At 40.9% G+C, this 16919-nt stretch overlaps 2 protein-coding genes across 3 annotated transcripts; both read left to right on the top strand.

Annotated features, from left to right (window-relative positions):
* Positions 1 to 680: 680 nt before the first annotated feature.
* LOC102718852 lies at positions 681 to 2811 on the top strand. 2 transcript variants are annotated; one of them, XM_006657830.3, is made up of 2 exons: positions 681 to 784; positions 1265 to 2811. In XM_006657830.3, exon 2 carries the CDS (start codon positions 1291 to 1293, stop codon positions 2602 to 2604), a length of 1314 nt encoding a protein of 437 aa, XP_006657893.1. In that variant the 5' UTR covers positions 681 to 784; positions 1265 to 1290; the 3' UTR covers positions 2605 to 2811. The 2 variants fall into 2 exon arrangements, with proteins under 2 accessions (XP_006657893.1, XP_006657894.1); XM_006657831.3 differs by lacking the exon at positions 681 to 784 and adding an exon at positions 808 to 1087.
* A 6852-nt stretch (positions 2812 to 9663) lies between these two features.
* Positions 9664 to 16697, top strand: LOC102719311 (putative MO25-like protein At5g47540). Its single transcript, XM_006657832.3, has 11 exons — positions 9664 to 10219; positions 11125 to 11286; positions 11386 to 11504; positions 12559 to 12633; positions 13282 to 13375; positions 13673 to 13732; positions 13966 to 14034; positions 14772 to 14870; positions 15620 to 15664; positions 15755 to 15857; positions 16372 to 16697. Exons 1-11 carry the CDS (start codon positions 10094 to 10096, stop codon positions 16428 to 16430), a joined length of 1011 nt encoding a protein of 336 aa, XP_006657895.1. The 5' UTR covers positions 9664 to 10093; the 3' UTR covers positions 16431 to 16697.
* The last annotated feature ends 222 nt before the right edge of the window (positions 16698 to 16919 follow it).

Consider the following 16919-nt stretch of genomic DNA (forward strand, 5'->3'; position numbering starts at 1 on the left):
GGAGCCAGAGGCGAGGGGAGGCGAGCCGAGAGCGGGGGGATGCCTTTGCTTGACTTTTCGGGCCATCACTCAAAACCGTGGAAAAAAAACCGAAGTAAAAGTGGACCATCCCAAGCCTGAGCTCACTGCATGCAGCAGCATGCCCCGGACTTTCTGCGACCCCTTTCCCCGCCCTTTCCCGACCTTTCTTCCGGCCATCCTTCTTTCCCATCCGTATATGCGCCTCGTACTAATTTTCTAATCTGTTGTACAATTCTACTACACATATTAGTAATAGCACTACTATTACTAAGTATAGTATACAGTGGTTTGAATGAATGAATACTCGAGGTATACTCTCCGTTCCATAATATAAGACATACCACTAATCAAAAGATCAAGAAATAATTATGACTACCTTGCACGTATATATGCTTGTAATGTGATTGGATATCTTGATGATGAAAAATGTGCTAGTTAATGCATATTCGCATGTATACTTTATATTATGAAAAAAAATAGTTATGCCTTATATTATGAAACAAAGGGAGTATTTTTTTTTTCTTGGGCTAGGACTGACTGCTAAAGCCAAACAAGGCAATTAAAGCAAGCTTAGTTAGGTACGGGAGTAGAAAAAAAGGTGAGGCTTTAAAAAAAATCTGCTGCTGCTGCTACTACTACCCTAATCCTCCTTTGGTGTTACATATCCTCGAGCCCCTCAGCACACGCTGCCTGCCTGCTCTACGATTCCTCCAGCCAGTGGTGCTTGCTGCTGTTGCCTCAGTTCTCGAGTAGTACAGACAAGGTATGACTATGAGGCGAAACCGCCGAATCCTCTCGCGCTTTCTGCTCTGAGATTTGCCTTTCATCCTCCCTCTGCGAGCTCAGCTTCTTGGATTCCCTGGGATTTGTGCTATTTCCTGCGCTTTCCCTTTATTGGGATGGAAACCTACGCGGCGTCGATCGATTGCCTTTCATGCGGCGAGTTTATTTATCTCCAGTTCTTGGCGTGTGTGTGTGTGTGGTTGAATCGAGTTCTTGGGGGTTGTGAACTTGTAATCCATCTGTCCAAGAAACGTTGACGAGAACGAGACTGTGTGCTGCAGTAGTAAGCATCTGCCGACAGTTCGACGCTCTCTCCTTCTTCCACCTTGCTCCACCTACCGTTGGATTTTGACTATGCAGCTGCTCCCCCACCAGTTTCGATTTCTTTAGGAGGGAAATTGGCTTAATTTTATGTGGATTTGGTTTGATTCGTTGTTATCTCCTTGGGTGGTTGTTGCAGGCTAGCGGTGGAAGTGGTGTGTTGTGATGGAGTCGCAGCAGGGGAAGGCGGTTTCTGCGCCGGCGGCGAACGGGAGCGGCGGGGAGCTGATCGGGTACGTCGACGTGCTCGTGCAGAGCGCGCGGGACATCCAGAACATCTGCATCTACCACAAGCAGGACGTGTACGCGCGGCTGTCGCTGCCGGGGGAGGGAGCGCCGGCGGCGTCGACGCAGGTCATCAACGGCGGGGGCCGTAACCCGGTGTTCGACCAGTCGCTGCGCCTGGGCGTGCGCGCCGGGGACGTCGACGGCGCGCTCCGGTGCGAGGTGTGGATGCTGAGCCGGGTGAAGAACTACCTGCAGGACCAGCTGCTGGGGTTCGCGCTCGTGCCGCTCCCGGACGTCGTCGCCGCCGAGGGCGGCACGCTCTCCCGCGAGTTCCCGCTCTCCACCAACGACATCTTCCACTCCCACGCTGGGTTCCTGCAGCTCGAGCTCTCCTACATCGGGGTCGTGCCTGAGGTCGTGCCCATCTCGCCGACGCCCAAGCCGGCCCTGGCCGACACGGAGGAGCCCGAGGTCGCCGGAGCCGGCGCCGGCGACGCGAACGGCAAGGAGTACGAAAAGATCGAATTCCCTGATCTGAATCTCGTGGAGGAGAACCAGATTATGTTGTCGGAGTACATCGGATTGCCGTGCTCCGCGGTGGAGCCGCAGAGCTCCGGGAGCCTCCTCACCTCAGAGGACGGCGACGGCGCCACCGCAGAGACCCACGTCGCCGGCGTGCGCGTCGTGGAGAGCTTCTCGACGGACAACAGCACCGCCGACTCGGTCGGCACCTTCCGGACCGACACGCCGGTCAGCAGCGTGTCCACCACGGACTCCCCAGCCGCCGTGGCTGTACCGGCCACCCCGCAGTCCAACTCAGAGCCGTCGTCGGGCAATGCCATGTCGTCGGCGGAGCAGAAGGAGAAGGCCGCCGACGCGGAGGTGGAGTCCTCCCGCACCGTGCAGAGCAGCCCGGCGGTCAACTCCCCCGGCGCCATGTCGGAGAGCGCGGTGGACAAGCCGCCGGTGATCAGCGTCAACATCGAGCAGGAGGTGAAGGTTGACCAGAAGGAGATCATGGACATGTACATGAAGAGCATGCAGCAGTTCACGGAGTCCCTCGCCAAGATGAAACTCCCGCTCGACCTGGACAACGGCAACGGCAGCAGCAGCAACAAGAGCTCAACCGGCGCCGGCGCTGGCTCCGCCGCGTCGGACGGCGCCGACTCGAGCGCGGCGGCGAAGAAGCCGACGGCCGGAGGGCCGGAGAAATCTCCCAAGGTGTTCTACGGAAGCCGGGCTTTCTTCTGATTGAAAGCCGAAACGAAGCAAAGCAAAGAGATGGGGGCATTTGCAGCCGTCGGATCTCAGCTGAAACTTACTAGTGCAGAGGAATAACACTTTCTCGTGCTGTTGTTGTTGTTCTAGGCTTGTCAGATCGCAAGACGAGCAAACTAGCTGCTCTGTTTTAATATATCAGTACTCTAATGAAGAAATGGTTTGGTTTCTTTGTTTCAATACTCACTGTCTCCCTTGTTCCTTCCAGCCATATTTCGATGAAAAACATAAATTTCATAGGGAATTAACAGTTCGATTATTCAAGAAAAAATGCACAGTAAATAACACTAAAAATACATCTTGCCTTGGAGAGTTGGAGGATCGTAGAAACCCTTCCACTGATGCATGTCAGCATAGATTGGGTGTACTTCTGGTTGGAGGAACGCAAGTGCCGCTTCACCTGATTGTACCTTAAGACTTAAGAGGCCGGTGTGAGACAGCGTGGAAAGTGCACTGGTGCCAATTCTGCAGTTGTTTGTATTGTGATGCCATTTGTCGATCTTGCTCATCTCTTTTTAATAAGAGTCCTGAATACATTCAATAAGCGATATTGATCCTGTCGGATGTGTGTCTGCAAATACTGATGGAAGTGGATGTCGAAAGTAGCACATCAATAACCTATGCTCATTCTCTGCACCTCATTTCATTTCACAGTTTCTAAGTTTTATTTCATAGTTTGTGAGTGTAACACATCACTGTTTAGTTTTTTTCTGTGAAATAAAAAGACATTTTTCAATGGTTTTTTTATTTCATAGTTTTATAGACTTGATAGACCATTAAATTCCTGCACGAGAGTAAACGTTGTATGCAAGGAAAATAGGAGGTGGACTCCGTATGAGATCCAGATGAAAGAAAAATTTGGCCTCAATAGACATTCACTTGGCTTTTATTTGCTTGAAACGTCACAGACCTTTCACTAGGATAAAAAAGTTCTCTTCTCTTTTCTTTATAAAAAATCTAATATGATACCTAACTAATACCAAATAAAATGACCACTAATAACTTTATCATGCCATTCCTTTCTTTCACAATTTGCTCTTCAGCCCATAAGCCGAAAACAAAGTTAGAAATTTTCGTTTGTCATTTTCTATTCTACGGCCATAACTTCTGAACTACTCGAGTATATATTTTTCAGTAAAAGTATTTTCGGTACATCGGCCACTTATATCGGATTATAATCACTAAAAATGCTCAAACAATCATATCAGCCCATGCAAATCTCACAGTTGATGACCATTTTTACCAAAATTTCCATTTAGAAAAAACGGAAGGCAAACATTTACGCCTTTATATATTGGAGTATGCATGAAACAGTAGATGCTTCTTCTGTTCATTTCCGTGGCGCAGTTGGGCTATAGTGGACTTGAACCAGAGTGAGATGGAGTGGTTCGCATAAGAATCTTTGATTTTTGACAGTCAGCTGCTGGGTGTTTGGGCGCCTTCAAATCCTGGGTTCATTGGTTCTGTTAATAGTACGTAATTTTAATATAACTAGTATGTAATTACAATGTAACTACCATTAGCCTATGGATATTATTTATTTATATGAGACTTACGTACTAGTTAAAATACTTTATATTTATAATTACATAGTGGTTAAATTATAGTTACACTCTAATTATACCACATTATTCGTTTGATTTTAAGGAAGAAATCACCTATATAGTCACTCCAGCGTCCATAGCAAACCACCAAGACGGTCACGGAATTGAGCGGCCTCTTTGCTGTATAGCCACTCCTGCATGGCTAGAGCAGTAATCCGCCATTCCTGCACCGTCGTGCAGTTTGCCCGCTTGCAACTGCAGTTGAGTCCAATTGCCCATCGCATCCCAGATTCTTTCGGAGAGATGGCATGTTGCTAGTAGGTGCAAAGCTGATTTCAGCGTGTCTCTCAGTAGAGTGACAATCTTGCTCGTTAAGATACACAGGTATGGAAACACATCTAGCGGTAATTGTTTGTCTTTTTAGAAAAAAAAACCAAAATGTATATTTGTAAAAAAATAATTTATTAATAAAATTTTTATATACATGTTATTAGCAATCCAAAAGCCAAAGCTGAAAAATAAAACTTTGACGAAAAACCACACCTGCACGATATCAACTCCAAACATAAAGTTAAAAATTCAAAATTGGACTTATAAACATATGTATAAGTGACAAGATGAGAGTGCTAATCTACAAATCTTAGTCACAGCAACACATGTTATCCTTGGCAATGGTAACTCAACTCTTTTGGAAAAAGATAAATGGACAACAAGTAGAGGGGGAAACTACCGTGTTTCGTCCGGGTTAGGTTACCTAATGACCTCCGACAGATCTCATTGCTAAGACAATGAAGATGACACTTAATTAAGCAATGTTAATATATTTTGGCACCGATGATACATGTGAATCAATTTTCTAGCTTTGTCTCCGATAACAAGTTTGCTTGATATAGAGTTTCCTACACTACACCCATTTGCTCTATAGATGAAAACTTCACCATCTCATCACAATTTGTGAATCAATAGCTGCATTCAAACTTATCTGACCAAGTGTAGATGGAGCTACTAAGGGATAGAAGTACAACAGATTCTGAATGAATTCTCCCCAACTTTTTTTTTTCCAAATATGGAGGTAAACCGCACCGATCTGAGGGTCGATGCACAAAATATTGTGTTGCTTGTTTCACTGGTGAGCTATACCTGACCATTGAAACATACAAACTATGTCCAACTCGGATTTTAGTCAACTAGCTATAGGCTGATGGGAGAAATTACGGTTACTTGATTTCACCAACATTTCAAAAACAGCATTATTCTTTTCTAGAAGATGTTGTGAACAAAGGTTAGAACAATTGTCAAATATGGCCAGTCTGGTTTGCAACACGTGCTCACACGCTATGGAAAATAAGGACCGACCGAATTTTGGGAGACGTCACTTCCAATTGTTATCTATCATTTCTAACATATATGTAATGGTTAAAAACTTAAAATAGTGGATACACCAATTTGATTATTTAAGTGAAAACCGATGGTTTATGTTTTTTTCCTTTTTTCCAAGAATTTTTAGGATTATTCCTAAACTATTATAGCGTCACTTGGCAGCCTGCTAGGATTAGGTTTAATGAAGATATATGAGTCTCCTGGTCTTTGGAGTCACCGTGCCAACAATGATGTCAGAATGAAGATAAACATTTGGAGTGAACAACTCACATAATCGGAATTCTCCTTGTATAGCTTTCTTTGCATCCTTTTTATATCCCGATGTCCTACTCCTCTCTTATTCATTTTTCTTAACTTTTAGATTACCATGTAGACTTATTTTATAGGCAAAATTTGCTACATGGCATCGAAAAAACGTGTAATTAGCCAGTGGACACCGTAAGATCACAAATTTATTGTAGGGCACCACAAAAATATGGTAATTAGCTAGTAGACACTCCGTCCATTATTTTATTGTTCAGAGTCAAAAAATTTTAAAATGACGAGATTGCCCTCGGTGGTCGATTCGCCGCCGCCCTCACCGCAGCTGGGTCGCCGTCACCACCGTCTACTCAGCCACCCTATAGGCTAGGGTTTGGGTGTGGTGCAGCACCGAGACCGACTGGGTTTGGTTCGAACGGACCCAGTCGGCATAACGGGTTGGCCACCGAGGGCAATCTCGTTATTTTTTAAATTTTTGAGTCTGAAATTAATAAAATAATGGTCGGAGTGTCTATCAGCTAATTACCATATTTTTGTGGTGCCCTACAGCAAATTCGTGATTTTACGGTGTCCACCGGCTAATTACGAGTTTTTTCGATGCCCTATAACAAATTTTGCCTATTTTATATAATCTCTAATTAATGAAATGTCTACGAGGCACGTAGCTGTGGCTTTTACCTTCTTGCATCATTTTTTTTCTTGTTGGGCCAACCTCGCCCTTTGTAAATGATCCATGTTCACACTTTGTTCTATATTCTGAGGCCAGAGAAAAATTATCAAGTGATTTATTTTCTTTTTAATGAGAGGATATGACCATAACGAGAGAAGTCGCCATAAAAGTTATAAATAAGTTATAGGCTTATAGCCATCAATAGATGTAACTGAGAATAAGAATAGTTCACATATATCCATATGATTGATTCTAATTCGGCATCATCCATATTTTTCACAAAGAACTTCTTGTAACTAATTGTGCTTTAATTGCAACCGGAATGCCGTTTTCGCTAGATATTGTCTTGGAGAATTCCCATCGGATATGGCTTTCATCATCTTGCAGCTGCAATAACTTATAAGCCAAAATTTAAAATTTAATTTGAACTTTACTTTGTGGTTGTTTTATTGTGGTTTTTTTAACCATTTCTTTTGAGTTATTATGGGCACGTATATAAAAGTTTTATTCGTAAATTATTTTTCGTTTTGCCGTGATTTGAGAGCCTATTTGTCTCGTGGTGTCACAGTTTGATGGTCTATATCATGGTCCAAAGGGGAATGCGCTCTTGGAAATGTCGTGGTAAGGTGAAGCAGTGCAGATGTAGGTGTGTGACCCGTTTTGTTAGTTATGATGGCATTCTCCCTTCTATTTTCCGAATATTTAATAAATACTCCAAGCAATTGTCATCGGAGCTTGATTAGGCTACCATCGTCCACTGGTGCATCAAAAGCACCTTGTGTATACCGTCACATGGTACTACCGGTGAGGGTTTGTCTCATGCTCCCATCCCATCCATTCATGAAAAGGCCACCTTAAGCGTAGGGGTCTTTGCAAATCTGTACTCCAAACATATTTTTCAGAAATATACTAAGATACCAGCATCATTTTATAACATAAGATGTTTGACTGTTTTGTTACAACGTTTGGCCATTCGTCTTATTTAAAAATTTTAATATAAATATGAAAAATAAGAAGATGTGCTTAAAGTTTTTTTATAATAAAGCAAGTTACAAGTAAAATAAATGATATTTTCATAACTTTTTAAATAAGACAAATGATCAAACATTGCAAGCAACAAAGTCAAATATTTTACATTATAAAACGGAGGGAGAATAAAACTTTGTCCCTTGTCCATCGTAAATCCTCCCAAATGGTTAGTACCAGCAAGGAAATGCAAATGTCTTTTTCTATGAGAAAATTTCGTGAACAATCCTATTGCGAGTGATTCTTAAAGCACCTAATGTATGATTTTCTTGTTAAAAGATAGAATATGAACTATTTTATGATTTGTTTAATAGTTATTTAATATATAAATGGTGGAATTAACTATTGCAAAATTGAAAAAAATATATTTATAAAAATAATAATAATATATACTGTTTCTTATTTTAGAAAATATATACAAAAGCTAAAAAAATCAGAGAAAAACTTTTTTTAAAATAAAGAGCACAGCCATACTGCCGTAGTATATTATTAGTACTATCAGCCATGGAATATTCCCCTTTCATCTCGTGTTGCTTGGAGTATGCGGTGTAGCAACTTGTCACGCTTTGGACTGTTGGACACCGACGATGGGATTGGTCCCATTCCATGCAACTGTGGGAGCAGTGCTCGGATTACCCGTGCAACGAGGAAAAACGCTGGACAACGAAGCTTTCTTTCTTTTTATACACTTCTAGTGGAACACTGAAACTGTCTGAAAGTTTAACCATTTCAGGAGCATATGAACGTGTCCATCTTTTCGCTTATTTCACTAATAAGCAAAATAACATATGTAAATAAAAACATTAATTTATAAATAAAATTTATATACATCTATTTTTTATTAAAAAATAAGATTAAAAATTAAAATACAATCATAAAAATCCCAAAATCAACCTTCATATTTAATAAGCATAAGCTAAAAGATAACGTTGGAAATTTCAGTTCAACCAACAAACCAAACTGGCACTGTATTTTTTCCTAGAAAACAAAGTTCAAATTAAACTACATAAAGTTTGAAACGGTCTAGATAAGAGCAAGTACAATAGTCCTAGTCCATGTCATCAAAATTCCTATGTTGAGGAGTGAGAACAGGGGGAGAGAGAGGAAAGCGAGCGACTAATCTGTCGCCGGGCGCTAGCACGATTTCACATGTGATGCGCTCGCATGCAGCTGCGTTAGCGATAAAAAAACACATTTTGTGGGACAACACCAAGCCGCATCGATCCTGTGTGGTCTCTCGCCCTCTCTAGATCTCGCAGTCCGTCCACACAGGTTGCTTCTCTCTTCCACTTGAGCCGATCTCCACCACCACCAACAATGGCGCATGGCGCGAAAGAGCTGCCGCCGCTGCTGGATCGATGGCTGCACACCCTGTCACTCATGTTCCTCTTGTACCCAACCATATCCATGCTTTCCGCTCGTCAAATTAATGTCCTGCGCTTGAAGCATGTGGCCGTCGTCACCATGCTTGATCTGTGCCATCCAGTGGTTTCTTCCGTTGATTGAAGCAAGCAAGCAGAAGAAACGATTCCTTAGTTATCTTATTTATTTGTGGATTTTCCTGCTCTTTTGCAGATGATTTTTTTCTGTTCCTCTTTCATAGATTTTTTTTTATGTCCCTCCTTCCCATGTTTTCTTGATGTATGCATATTTATTTATTCACGCAAAGCTGGAATGAATTTTATTTGAAGGAACGATACAGCAGTGACATGAGCTATATCTTTCCTTTGGCATTTGATTAGAATTAGTTTTCTAATATAAACGTATGTTCATGTCACAACGCACACAAATGGCCACAGATATTGATTTCTCTTTGGATCCTACACAGTTATATGTGTATGCAAAATTAAATATTTAATTAATAAGAGATAGTACATGTAACAGCTAACTTATTGTACCGGTTAGTTCGAATGCTGACGGTAAAATGATGTGGCAACGAGTATAGCCGGCTGTTGTCTGCACTGTTGACCTTGCTCTAAGACAATCCATGGCACTGATCGCCGATCTCAATGATTTGGCGGGCCTTCGGTTTGGTGTGTGTCCCCGTTGTTGATTCGTACGTACTTCGTATCAGGCAGGCCGCTGAATCCAAAGCGGATCACAGAATTGGCACGCACAGAAAGATATACCACGAAGGAGGAAAAAAAAAAGGTTGGAGAGAAAAGTTGGAGCAGGAAACGAGACAGCGAGACGCGACAGGGGAGAAGCGTCGAGAAACGCACCGCCCCGCTAGGGCCCTAGGCTGCCTCCGCCCGCCCGCACCGGTGGGTGGATAGGGAAGTAGGGGGAAGATCTCGGCCACCGCCGTCGCGCGCGCGCGGATCGCGTCACGATCTCGCCAGGCCCCCCCCGGTCCCGGCGCGGCTCGTCGCCGGCGTCGCGGAGCAGAGAGGGGGGTGGGGTGGGGGGGCTCGGAGTGGGGGAGGCTTTTACAGCGGCGGGCCCCGTGGCGCTGTTCCGGGGCTGCTTCTCCTTCGGGTCGGGGGGGCGGAGGAGGCCCGCCGCCTCGCCCTTGCCCTCGCCGCCGCGGGTGCCGCCAGCCTCCGCCTCTGCGCTAGCGGCAGCGGACGACGGCGCCAAGATGAAGGGCCTCTTCAAGTCCAAGCCGCGGACGCCGGCCGACGTCGTGCGGCAGACGCGCGAGCTGCTCGTCTTCCTCGATCTCCATTCCGGATCACGCGGCGGCGACGCCAAGCGCGAGGAGAAGGTGAGATCGAATACGCTCTTCATTGTTGCTGCTTATGCTGCCCCCATCATCCTCTTGTTTCACACAATCGGCACCGGTCGCTCATGAGGGAGAAAACTTTTTGCCTAATTAGCCATGATTTGTGCTCTGTACCCTCAACTGGATGTAACTTATCGTAAATGCAAGAGCTGCTTATATGATGATTCATGAGTTTAGGCTGCTTGTCTTCTTAGCAGATTTGTTTGCTCTGGACTACCAAGGTGGTCATACTCTAGTTAAATTATCTTGCATGAATGCGGAAATTAACAAATAAAGGAGTAGTTCATGTCTTGAGATTCGTTTTTGACAAGATCTTTTTCTAACACATGAATTTGAGGGGTTCATAGCAATTGTATTAATTGCATAGGAATCGGATTGTTTTCTGCAGGAACAGGAAGTTTCTCTGTCGCTACTAAACCCATAAGCTACTTAATTATGACTGTTATCCAATCGTGATCATTGTAATAATCAATTAGCAGCCTGTCAACTCGGTGTAAGATTCTCAGTGTACCAGCAATCATCAAGGTGGCTTAAGCAACAGCAGCGATCCGTAGTACTAAGATACTGTCTCAAAAGCTAATGCTGAGAAAATTCATAACCTCTTGGACTATCTATGGAATTTTTATCATCGGAATTACTTCTGGCTATGTGTTCTCCCGCAAAAGTTAGTAGCGATAGCTAAACACAGAAATGTTAAGTGGTAGCATTTACTGCTTTGTGGAGAAAGCTTATTGATGGAATGTGCACTGGCATCTTTACTACAAATTATTACTTTAATGTTATTAATTAATATGGATTTTTGGTTCAATTTATTCTGGAAAAGGTACATATGAACTTGGAATATATGTTCCAATATGATACGTTCAGCTAAGATCATGTTTATGCAGATGGCAGAATTAAGCAAAAATATCAGGGAGTTGAAGTCTATTCTTTATGGCAATGGTGAATCAGAACCTGTGACTGAGGCTTGCGTGCAATTGACCCAAGAATTCTTCAGAGAGAACACTTTAAGGCTGCTAATTATCTGTCTTCCAAAGTTGAATTTAGAGGTAAGTAACTTGATTTTGTTTTTGGTGGATTCTGATTATACAAATACTGTTATGAGTACCGTTTAGATGGTTAATTTATTTCATGGATATATCTTGCAGACCAGGAAAGATGCAACTCAAGTTGTTGCAAACTTGCAAAGACAGCAAGTTTCCTCGAAAATAGTTGCATCTGAGTACCTAGAAGCAAATAAAGATCTTTTGGACACCTTAATTTCTGGGTGAGTCTAATATGCAAGAGCATTCAATTACAAGCAAGTTCATTTCCTTTTAAAAAGTAGTTGATCATATTCTTTTGATATGATGTTTGTTTAGCTGCTCTGGCTATTTCTGTTTGTTAGTGGTTTGGTGACGCTTGGGCGCTTTGGTTGGCCTCTATCTACCAGATTGGCCATGTGTTCCATACTTAGTGTACTAGGTTTAATCCTAAGTAGCTCAAGTAAAAGTAGTTGTCCGTATGTATATTTCATCTTTAAATTATGAAACTGGATGCAAGCATGTTTCTACATCCTTCATTCATTAGTTGTGGTATATTATAGACTATATACAAACCATGCCCCTTGGTTCCTTTGTGGTTGATATAGTACATAATTGAGTTATTGCATGATAAGTGACAGTTATATTCCAGTAATACTACAGGGATACCTATTATGGTGCCTTGTTTAAGTTAAAATTGCTTTAGATCATGAAATAGCAACATTGCCCAGTTCTTATTTTATGCCATCTCCAGTGAGATAAAAAAACCAAACCATGAAGGGAATGGTTCACACAGTGTCCACTGGGGGACTCCAACAATGTTGGTTCAAGAAAATGCAAACCTAAGTGTTGGTTCGAACAAAGCCAAATACAGAACATGGTAATGAGACCCACTTCTCTGATCTTGATTCAACTATTCAAGTGAAGGAGTCAACCCCGCCAGCACCGTTTGTTACCTGCCGGTGATCGCTAGAGCACTACCTCACAAATACAATATACCAACCAAGTCCCCCCTCCCCTCCCTCTTCAGGATGGAGGTAGCACTAAGTGCTAAGGGTGCCCTTATGGAGTAGATTACTAGACAGTTTCATATATTTATACAATTTGGCAATAACTGTGTAAGGCAAGTGGCTTCATCTCATTATGGTATGTCATGGGCGGGCAGAAAATGTGGTTAATATGTACCTTTTTTTATCTTATGCTAGCTGCATGATTATTGCAGTTTGAGTATTTCTTGCATACTGTTATTCCTTCAGATTAGCTTTGCTTAATTTGCTTGTTATTTTCACTACTTTCCAGGTATGAGAATATGGACATTGCTTTGCATTATGGCTCTATGCTGAGGGAATGCATTCGCCACCAAAGTATTGCAAGGTGACATTACAGAACATAAAATTCGGATCATTATTATTTAAATAAATTTCTGTTATAGTCAGTTATAAATATAGGCATCTGTCATCAGAAAAATCATGTTACAGTAAAAAAACTATCATGCCTATCGAACGGATATGCAATCCCTAAGTTTGTATTAGAGTGTTGTATCATTAAAATTTTATTTTGTCAAAAACCTGTACATAACCATTTTATATTTGTAAGGCTATTTTTGCACTGAAATTTCATATACTAGATCCAAAACTTGACTTAAGATTATTTTCTTCACTTGATATATGCCTTTGTATACCCATTTGAGTGCAGGACATAATCAATAGGGGTCTGTGTCATGTGAATGGTTCTTGTGTTGTTGTAAATACCATAGGGCCATAGCACGATATGATTGATCTGTCATATGTTTGTACTATGATTTGATTGATATGGCAAGTTCTTTTCCATGGGGCCTTACTGTCAAGTTTTTGAGCTCTGTTCCTGTTTTAAATATTGTTAATAGGAAAGTAAAGGTAATATCATTATATGATGTAAGCCCAATCAAGGATTCTGTTTTACATCAAGCCATGGAAATGCTGTAGAAATCACACATTCCTGTAGGAATGGTGCTTATTTATTTTAGTGTTTTCCCAATCACAGGTATGTTTTAGAGTCTGACCACATGAAGAAGTTCTTTGACTATATACAACTTCCAAATTTTGACATAGCATCAGATGCTTCTGCGACCTTTAAGGTGATTTGCTGAAGCATGCCTTGCATAAAGTTTGTTGGTTCGCTGTATCACTATATTTTTCTTTCCGAAAGTTATGTTGTTGATAAAGAAATATGGCAATTCTTTACTTTCTTCCTTTAAACCATGATTTAGGCCATAATATAAGCACAACTTGTTGTTGTGAGGAAATTACTTGATGCCTTGGATTTTTAGTGAAATCTAAGAGCACACATGCTTGCATGGCCGATATTTCTCATCCCATTTCTTGTTCCTTTTTATACCTTCTCTTGTGTGATTATATTGATTTACTCTAAACAGGAACTTCTGACAAGGCATAAGGCAACAGTGGCAGAATTTCTATCGAACAATTATGACTGGGTGAGTATTTTTATGGCACCATGGTTGTTAGTCTATGTCATCTACAAATGATGTATCCTGCTTTGTGCTAGCATTTTAATACCTACCTTGGGTTGCTAGTTAAGTAGTCACATATCACTAAATATCCTGGTTTAAATAATGCTACTTAGAATTCAGTTACTGTATGTTTAATTGGCAACATCTTTTTTTGCTGTTGTAGTCTCATGTCTCTATCATCTTTCTTTCTTCCACAGTTCTTTTCAGAATTCAACTCAAGGTTGCTATCATCAACCAACTACATAACAAAAAGGCAAGCTATCAAGGTATTACTGTTCTGTTACATGTGGGTTTATCTGCGATATGTTTGTATGGAGTGTTTATTATGTTTTCTGTGAAATGTATGGATCTAAGCAAATTAGATGCATATTTTTATTTTGGAACACAAAACCTAAGCTGCATAGCTTATCATACTTTGACTTTCCACTAGTGTGCCACTAGAAATTTAGGCCAAACAATTATCTGAATATTGGCGTTTTCCTGTGTCTTTTTGTTCTGACTGGAGAAAATAACTATTAACTGCTGTTTGACAACTAAAACAATTTCACTTTTATTGTCCAAGGCCAAGGGTATTTATCTTGTAGTACTGTTTTATTTTTTATGTTAGTTTCTTGGGTATTGTTATGGTCTTTGAGATGATATTGGGAGTTATCACATTTGCTAGTAGAAAATTTTGTACCTCTAGGTACTATATACCACAAGGCATTAATTTTTTTAGTATAAAATTTAGTACCTACTGGTACTTCTCAAGAATAGTAAAAATTTTCTAGTTTCTCATGATCTTGTAATCTTGTACTCTATTTATTTCACAATGTAAGACTTTCTAACCTTACTTAGATTCATATGGATACTAATGAATCTAAACATATATACAAATTATAAACATTCATCAATTGATGAATCTAGGCAAGGCTAGAAAGTCTTACAATATGAAACGGAGTTAGTACCATACACTTTTTATTGGCTAATTTTCTCAAGTTAATATTTACTTTTTCCTCTTCAGTTGTTGGGAGACATGCTGCTTGATAGATCAAATTCTGCTGTCATGATGCGCTATGTTAGTTCAAAAGATAATCTTATGATTCTCATGAATCTCTTAAGAGTAAGTTTACTCCACTTGACCACATAATTTCGCAATGCAATTTGTAATATTATCCATGCTTATATAAGGATGTTGTAGTTTATGCTTATACTTGCATGACTCAATATACCTGCAAACACTAGAAAATATCACTGTTCCCATTTCTTGTCTTATCCTAGTATTCAGCAGCTTATGATGATACATGAAAAATTCCTTGGACCATAGTTTTTGGATACTTGTTAAGATGAAGGCCAGCTGAACATGTTACATTTATCACTGTCACACATGTTGAAAAACTGTGGTAAAGGGATGTTAATTGCTGTCGCGATCACATAGATTTTTAGTGATATTCCAAGCAATACATTGAATCGGAACATTTTTTTCACTGTGGAAGAGTAAGTTAAAAAAAGGAATGTATTGCAACCAGGTTGATTTGTTCTTGTTTCTGGAGCTACCAACTCATGTTTCCTTCCAAGTTCAATGATTTGTAGGGTTTGAAACCAAAATCTGCATTGAACTCAATCTTGAGCCTTTATCTTACATGAAGCTGCCCAAATTACCAGTCTATGGACTTTACTTTTTACAGAGAAAAAGCCAGTGCTGATCCTCTACTTTGAATCATGCTACCAAGATTATTCAAAAAGCATTTCAGATTACCATTGTTTTTCTTCCTAACAAATTATCATAGATTGAGCTGACTCTTTCTTGTATGACCTCGGCCAATATTATTGCATCTTGCCAATTTATGAGTACTTCGCTTAAATTTTCAGGATTCAAGCAAAAATATTCAAATTGAAGCATTTCATGTGTTCAAGGTGATTATTAATACTTACAGACTTGTCCCCAGTAAAGCATGTATTGTTTATTTGAACCCTGGTATGATATTGCGTTGCTGCATATTGCAGTTATTTGCGGCAAATAAAAACAAGCCACCTGAGGTTGTAAACATACTAGTTACAAACCGAAGCAAGCTTCTTCGATTTTTTGCCGGATTCAAGATTGACAAAGGTGCTTTCCTGCCTACTTTAAAACCTTTTGTGTTAATTTTTACATTTGTCTTCTTTCCTCAAGACTCAATGTACTAAAAAGTATTTTTTTAGCTCTTGAGCCCTTAAATAGAATAAAACTAATTTTGCCGATTCAGCTTTCCCACTGTGGCTGTTCACCATTAGGATTTAATATGCCTCTTACCTTAATTGCACATGAACCAAGGGCATTCCTAACCCATAACACTAGATATAGTTTTCATAAACTCCCCATCATCAATAAACTAGTACTAGACACTACTCTTCCAATGCAAACATCACTATTCCATACTTTAATTTAATGCTACTTATCTCACATGATATCTTGGATGTTGTGTAGAAACCATGTCTCATGCAAGACATGGTTTCATTCTTTTTTCTCATTTATTCACTTGCCACATCATTTTTTATCCTAAGTAGCAACTTATTTAATGCTATGGACATCATCCTAGTCGTTGGGTTGGGAATGCCCTAATATTTGTGCTATGGTTTGTCAGAGGATGAACAGTTCGAGGCAGACAAGGAGCAGGTCATAATGGAGATTTCCGCACTTTAGTGTACTTGTGTTGCTTGGCGAGGTTTTGGTCAATGCGTTGCCTGAGTGGTTATCTCGTGGACTGCTGTATTCACCCCCAGCCCCGAGAGGCTTAGCATGGATCCACCGCGAGTATATGTGTTCGCGATGGCCGGTGGCTGGAGGATGTTGTTGGATGATTTCTTAGGAGCTTCTTGTGTAATAAGACTTCTACCTTGATATGTTGGATTCATGCAAATCATATTGATGGTGCTATGAAAGATGTGATATGTTTACATATTTTAACTATCATTGTCTTCCGCAAATATACACGCCGTTTTAGGACTTCGGGGCAGTTCCTTTCATGTACAGAATCGACAGAACACCATCCAAGAAGTGCAATGGTGTTGGGAGAGGTTGATGGAGGGAGTCGGCGTGGGTGGAATTTTTGCGCAAAGTCATCTTTGACGTGTGTTCTTTTGGCGATGACAGATAGTAGAAGATAAAATAGAGTAAAAGTTTTAGAATGGT

The sequence above is a fragment of the Oryza brachyantha genome, chromosome 7 (genome assembly GCF_000231095.2).
Source record: "Oryza brachyantha chromosome 7, ObraRS2, whole genome shotgun sequence".
Taxonomy (NCBI): Eukaryota; Viridiplantae; Streptophyta; class Magnoliopsida; order Poales; family Poaceae; genus Oryza; species Oryza brachyantha.

Bases quoted from the DNA above. Each gene is read 5' to 3' on its own strand.
- LOC102719311 (XM_006657832.3), top strand. From the start codon at position 10,094: ATGAAGGGCCTCTTCAAGTCCAAGCCGCGGACGCCGGCCGACGTCGTG. The intron at 13,376-13,672 runs GTGATTTGCTGA...TACTCTAAACAG, and splicing joins ATGCTTCTGCGACCTTTAAG to GAACTTCTGACAAGGCATAA. The intron at 15,665-15,754 runs GTGATTATTAAT...TGCATATTGCAG, and splicing joins AAGCATTTCATGTGTTCAAG to TTATTTGCGGCAAATAAAAA.
- LOC102718852 (XM_006657830.3), top strand. From the start codon at position 1,291: ATGGAGTCGCAGCAGGGGAAGGCGGTTTCTGCGCCGGCGGCGAACGGG.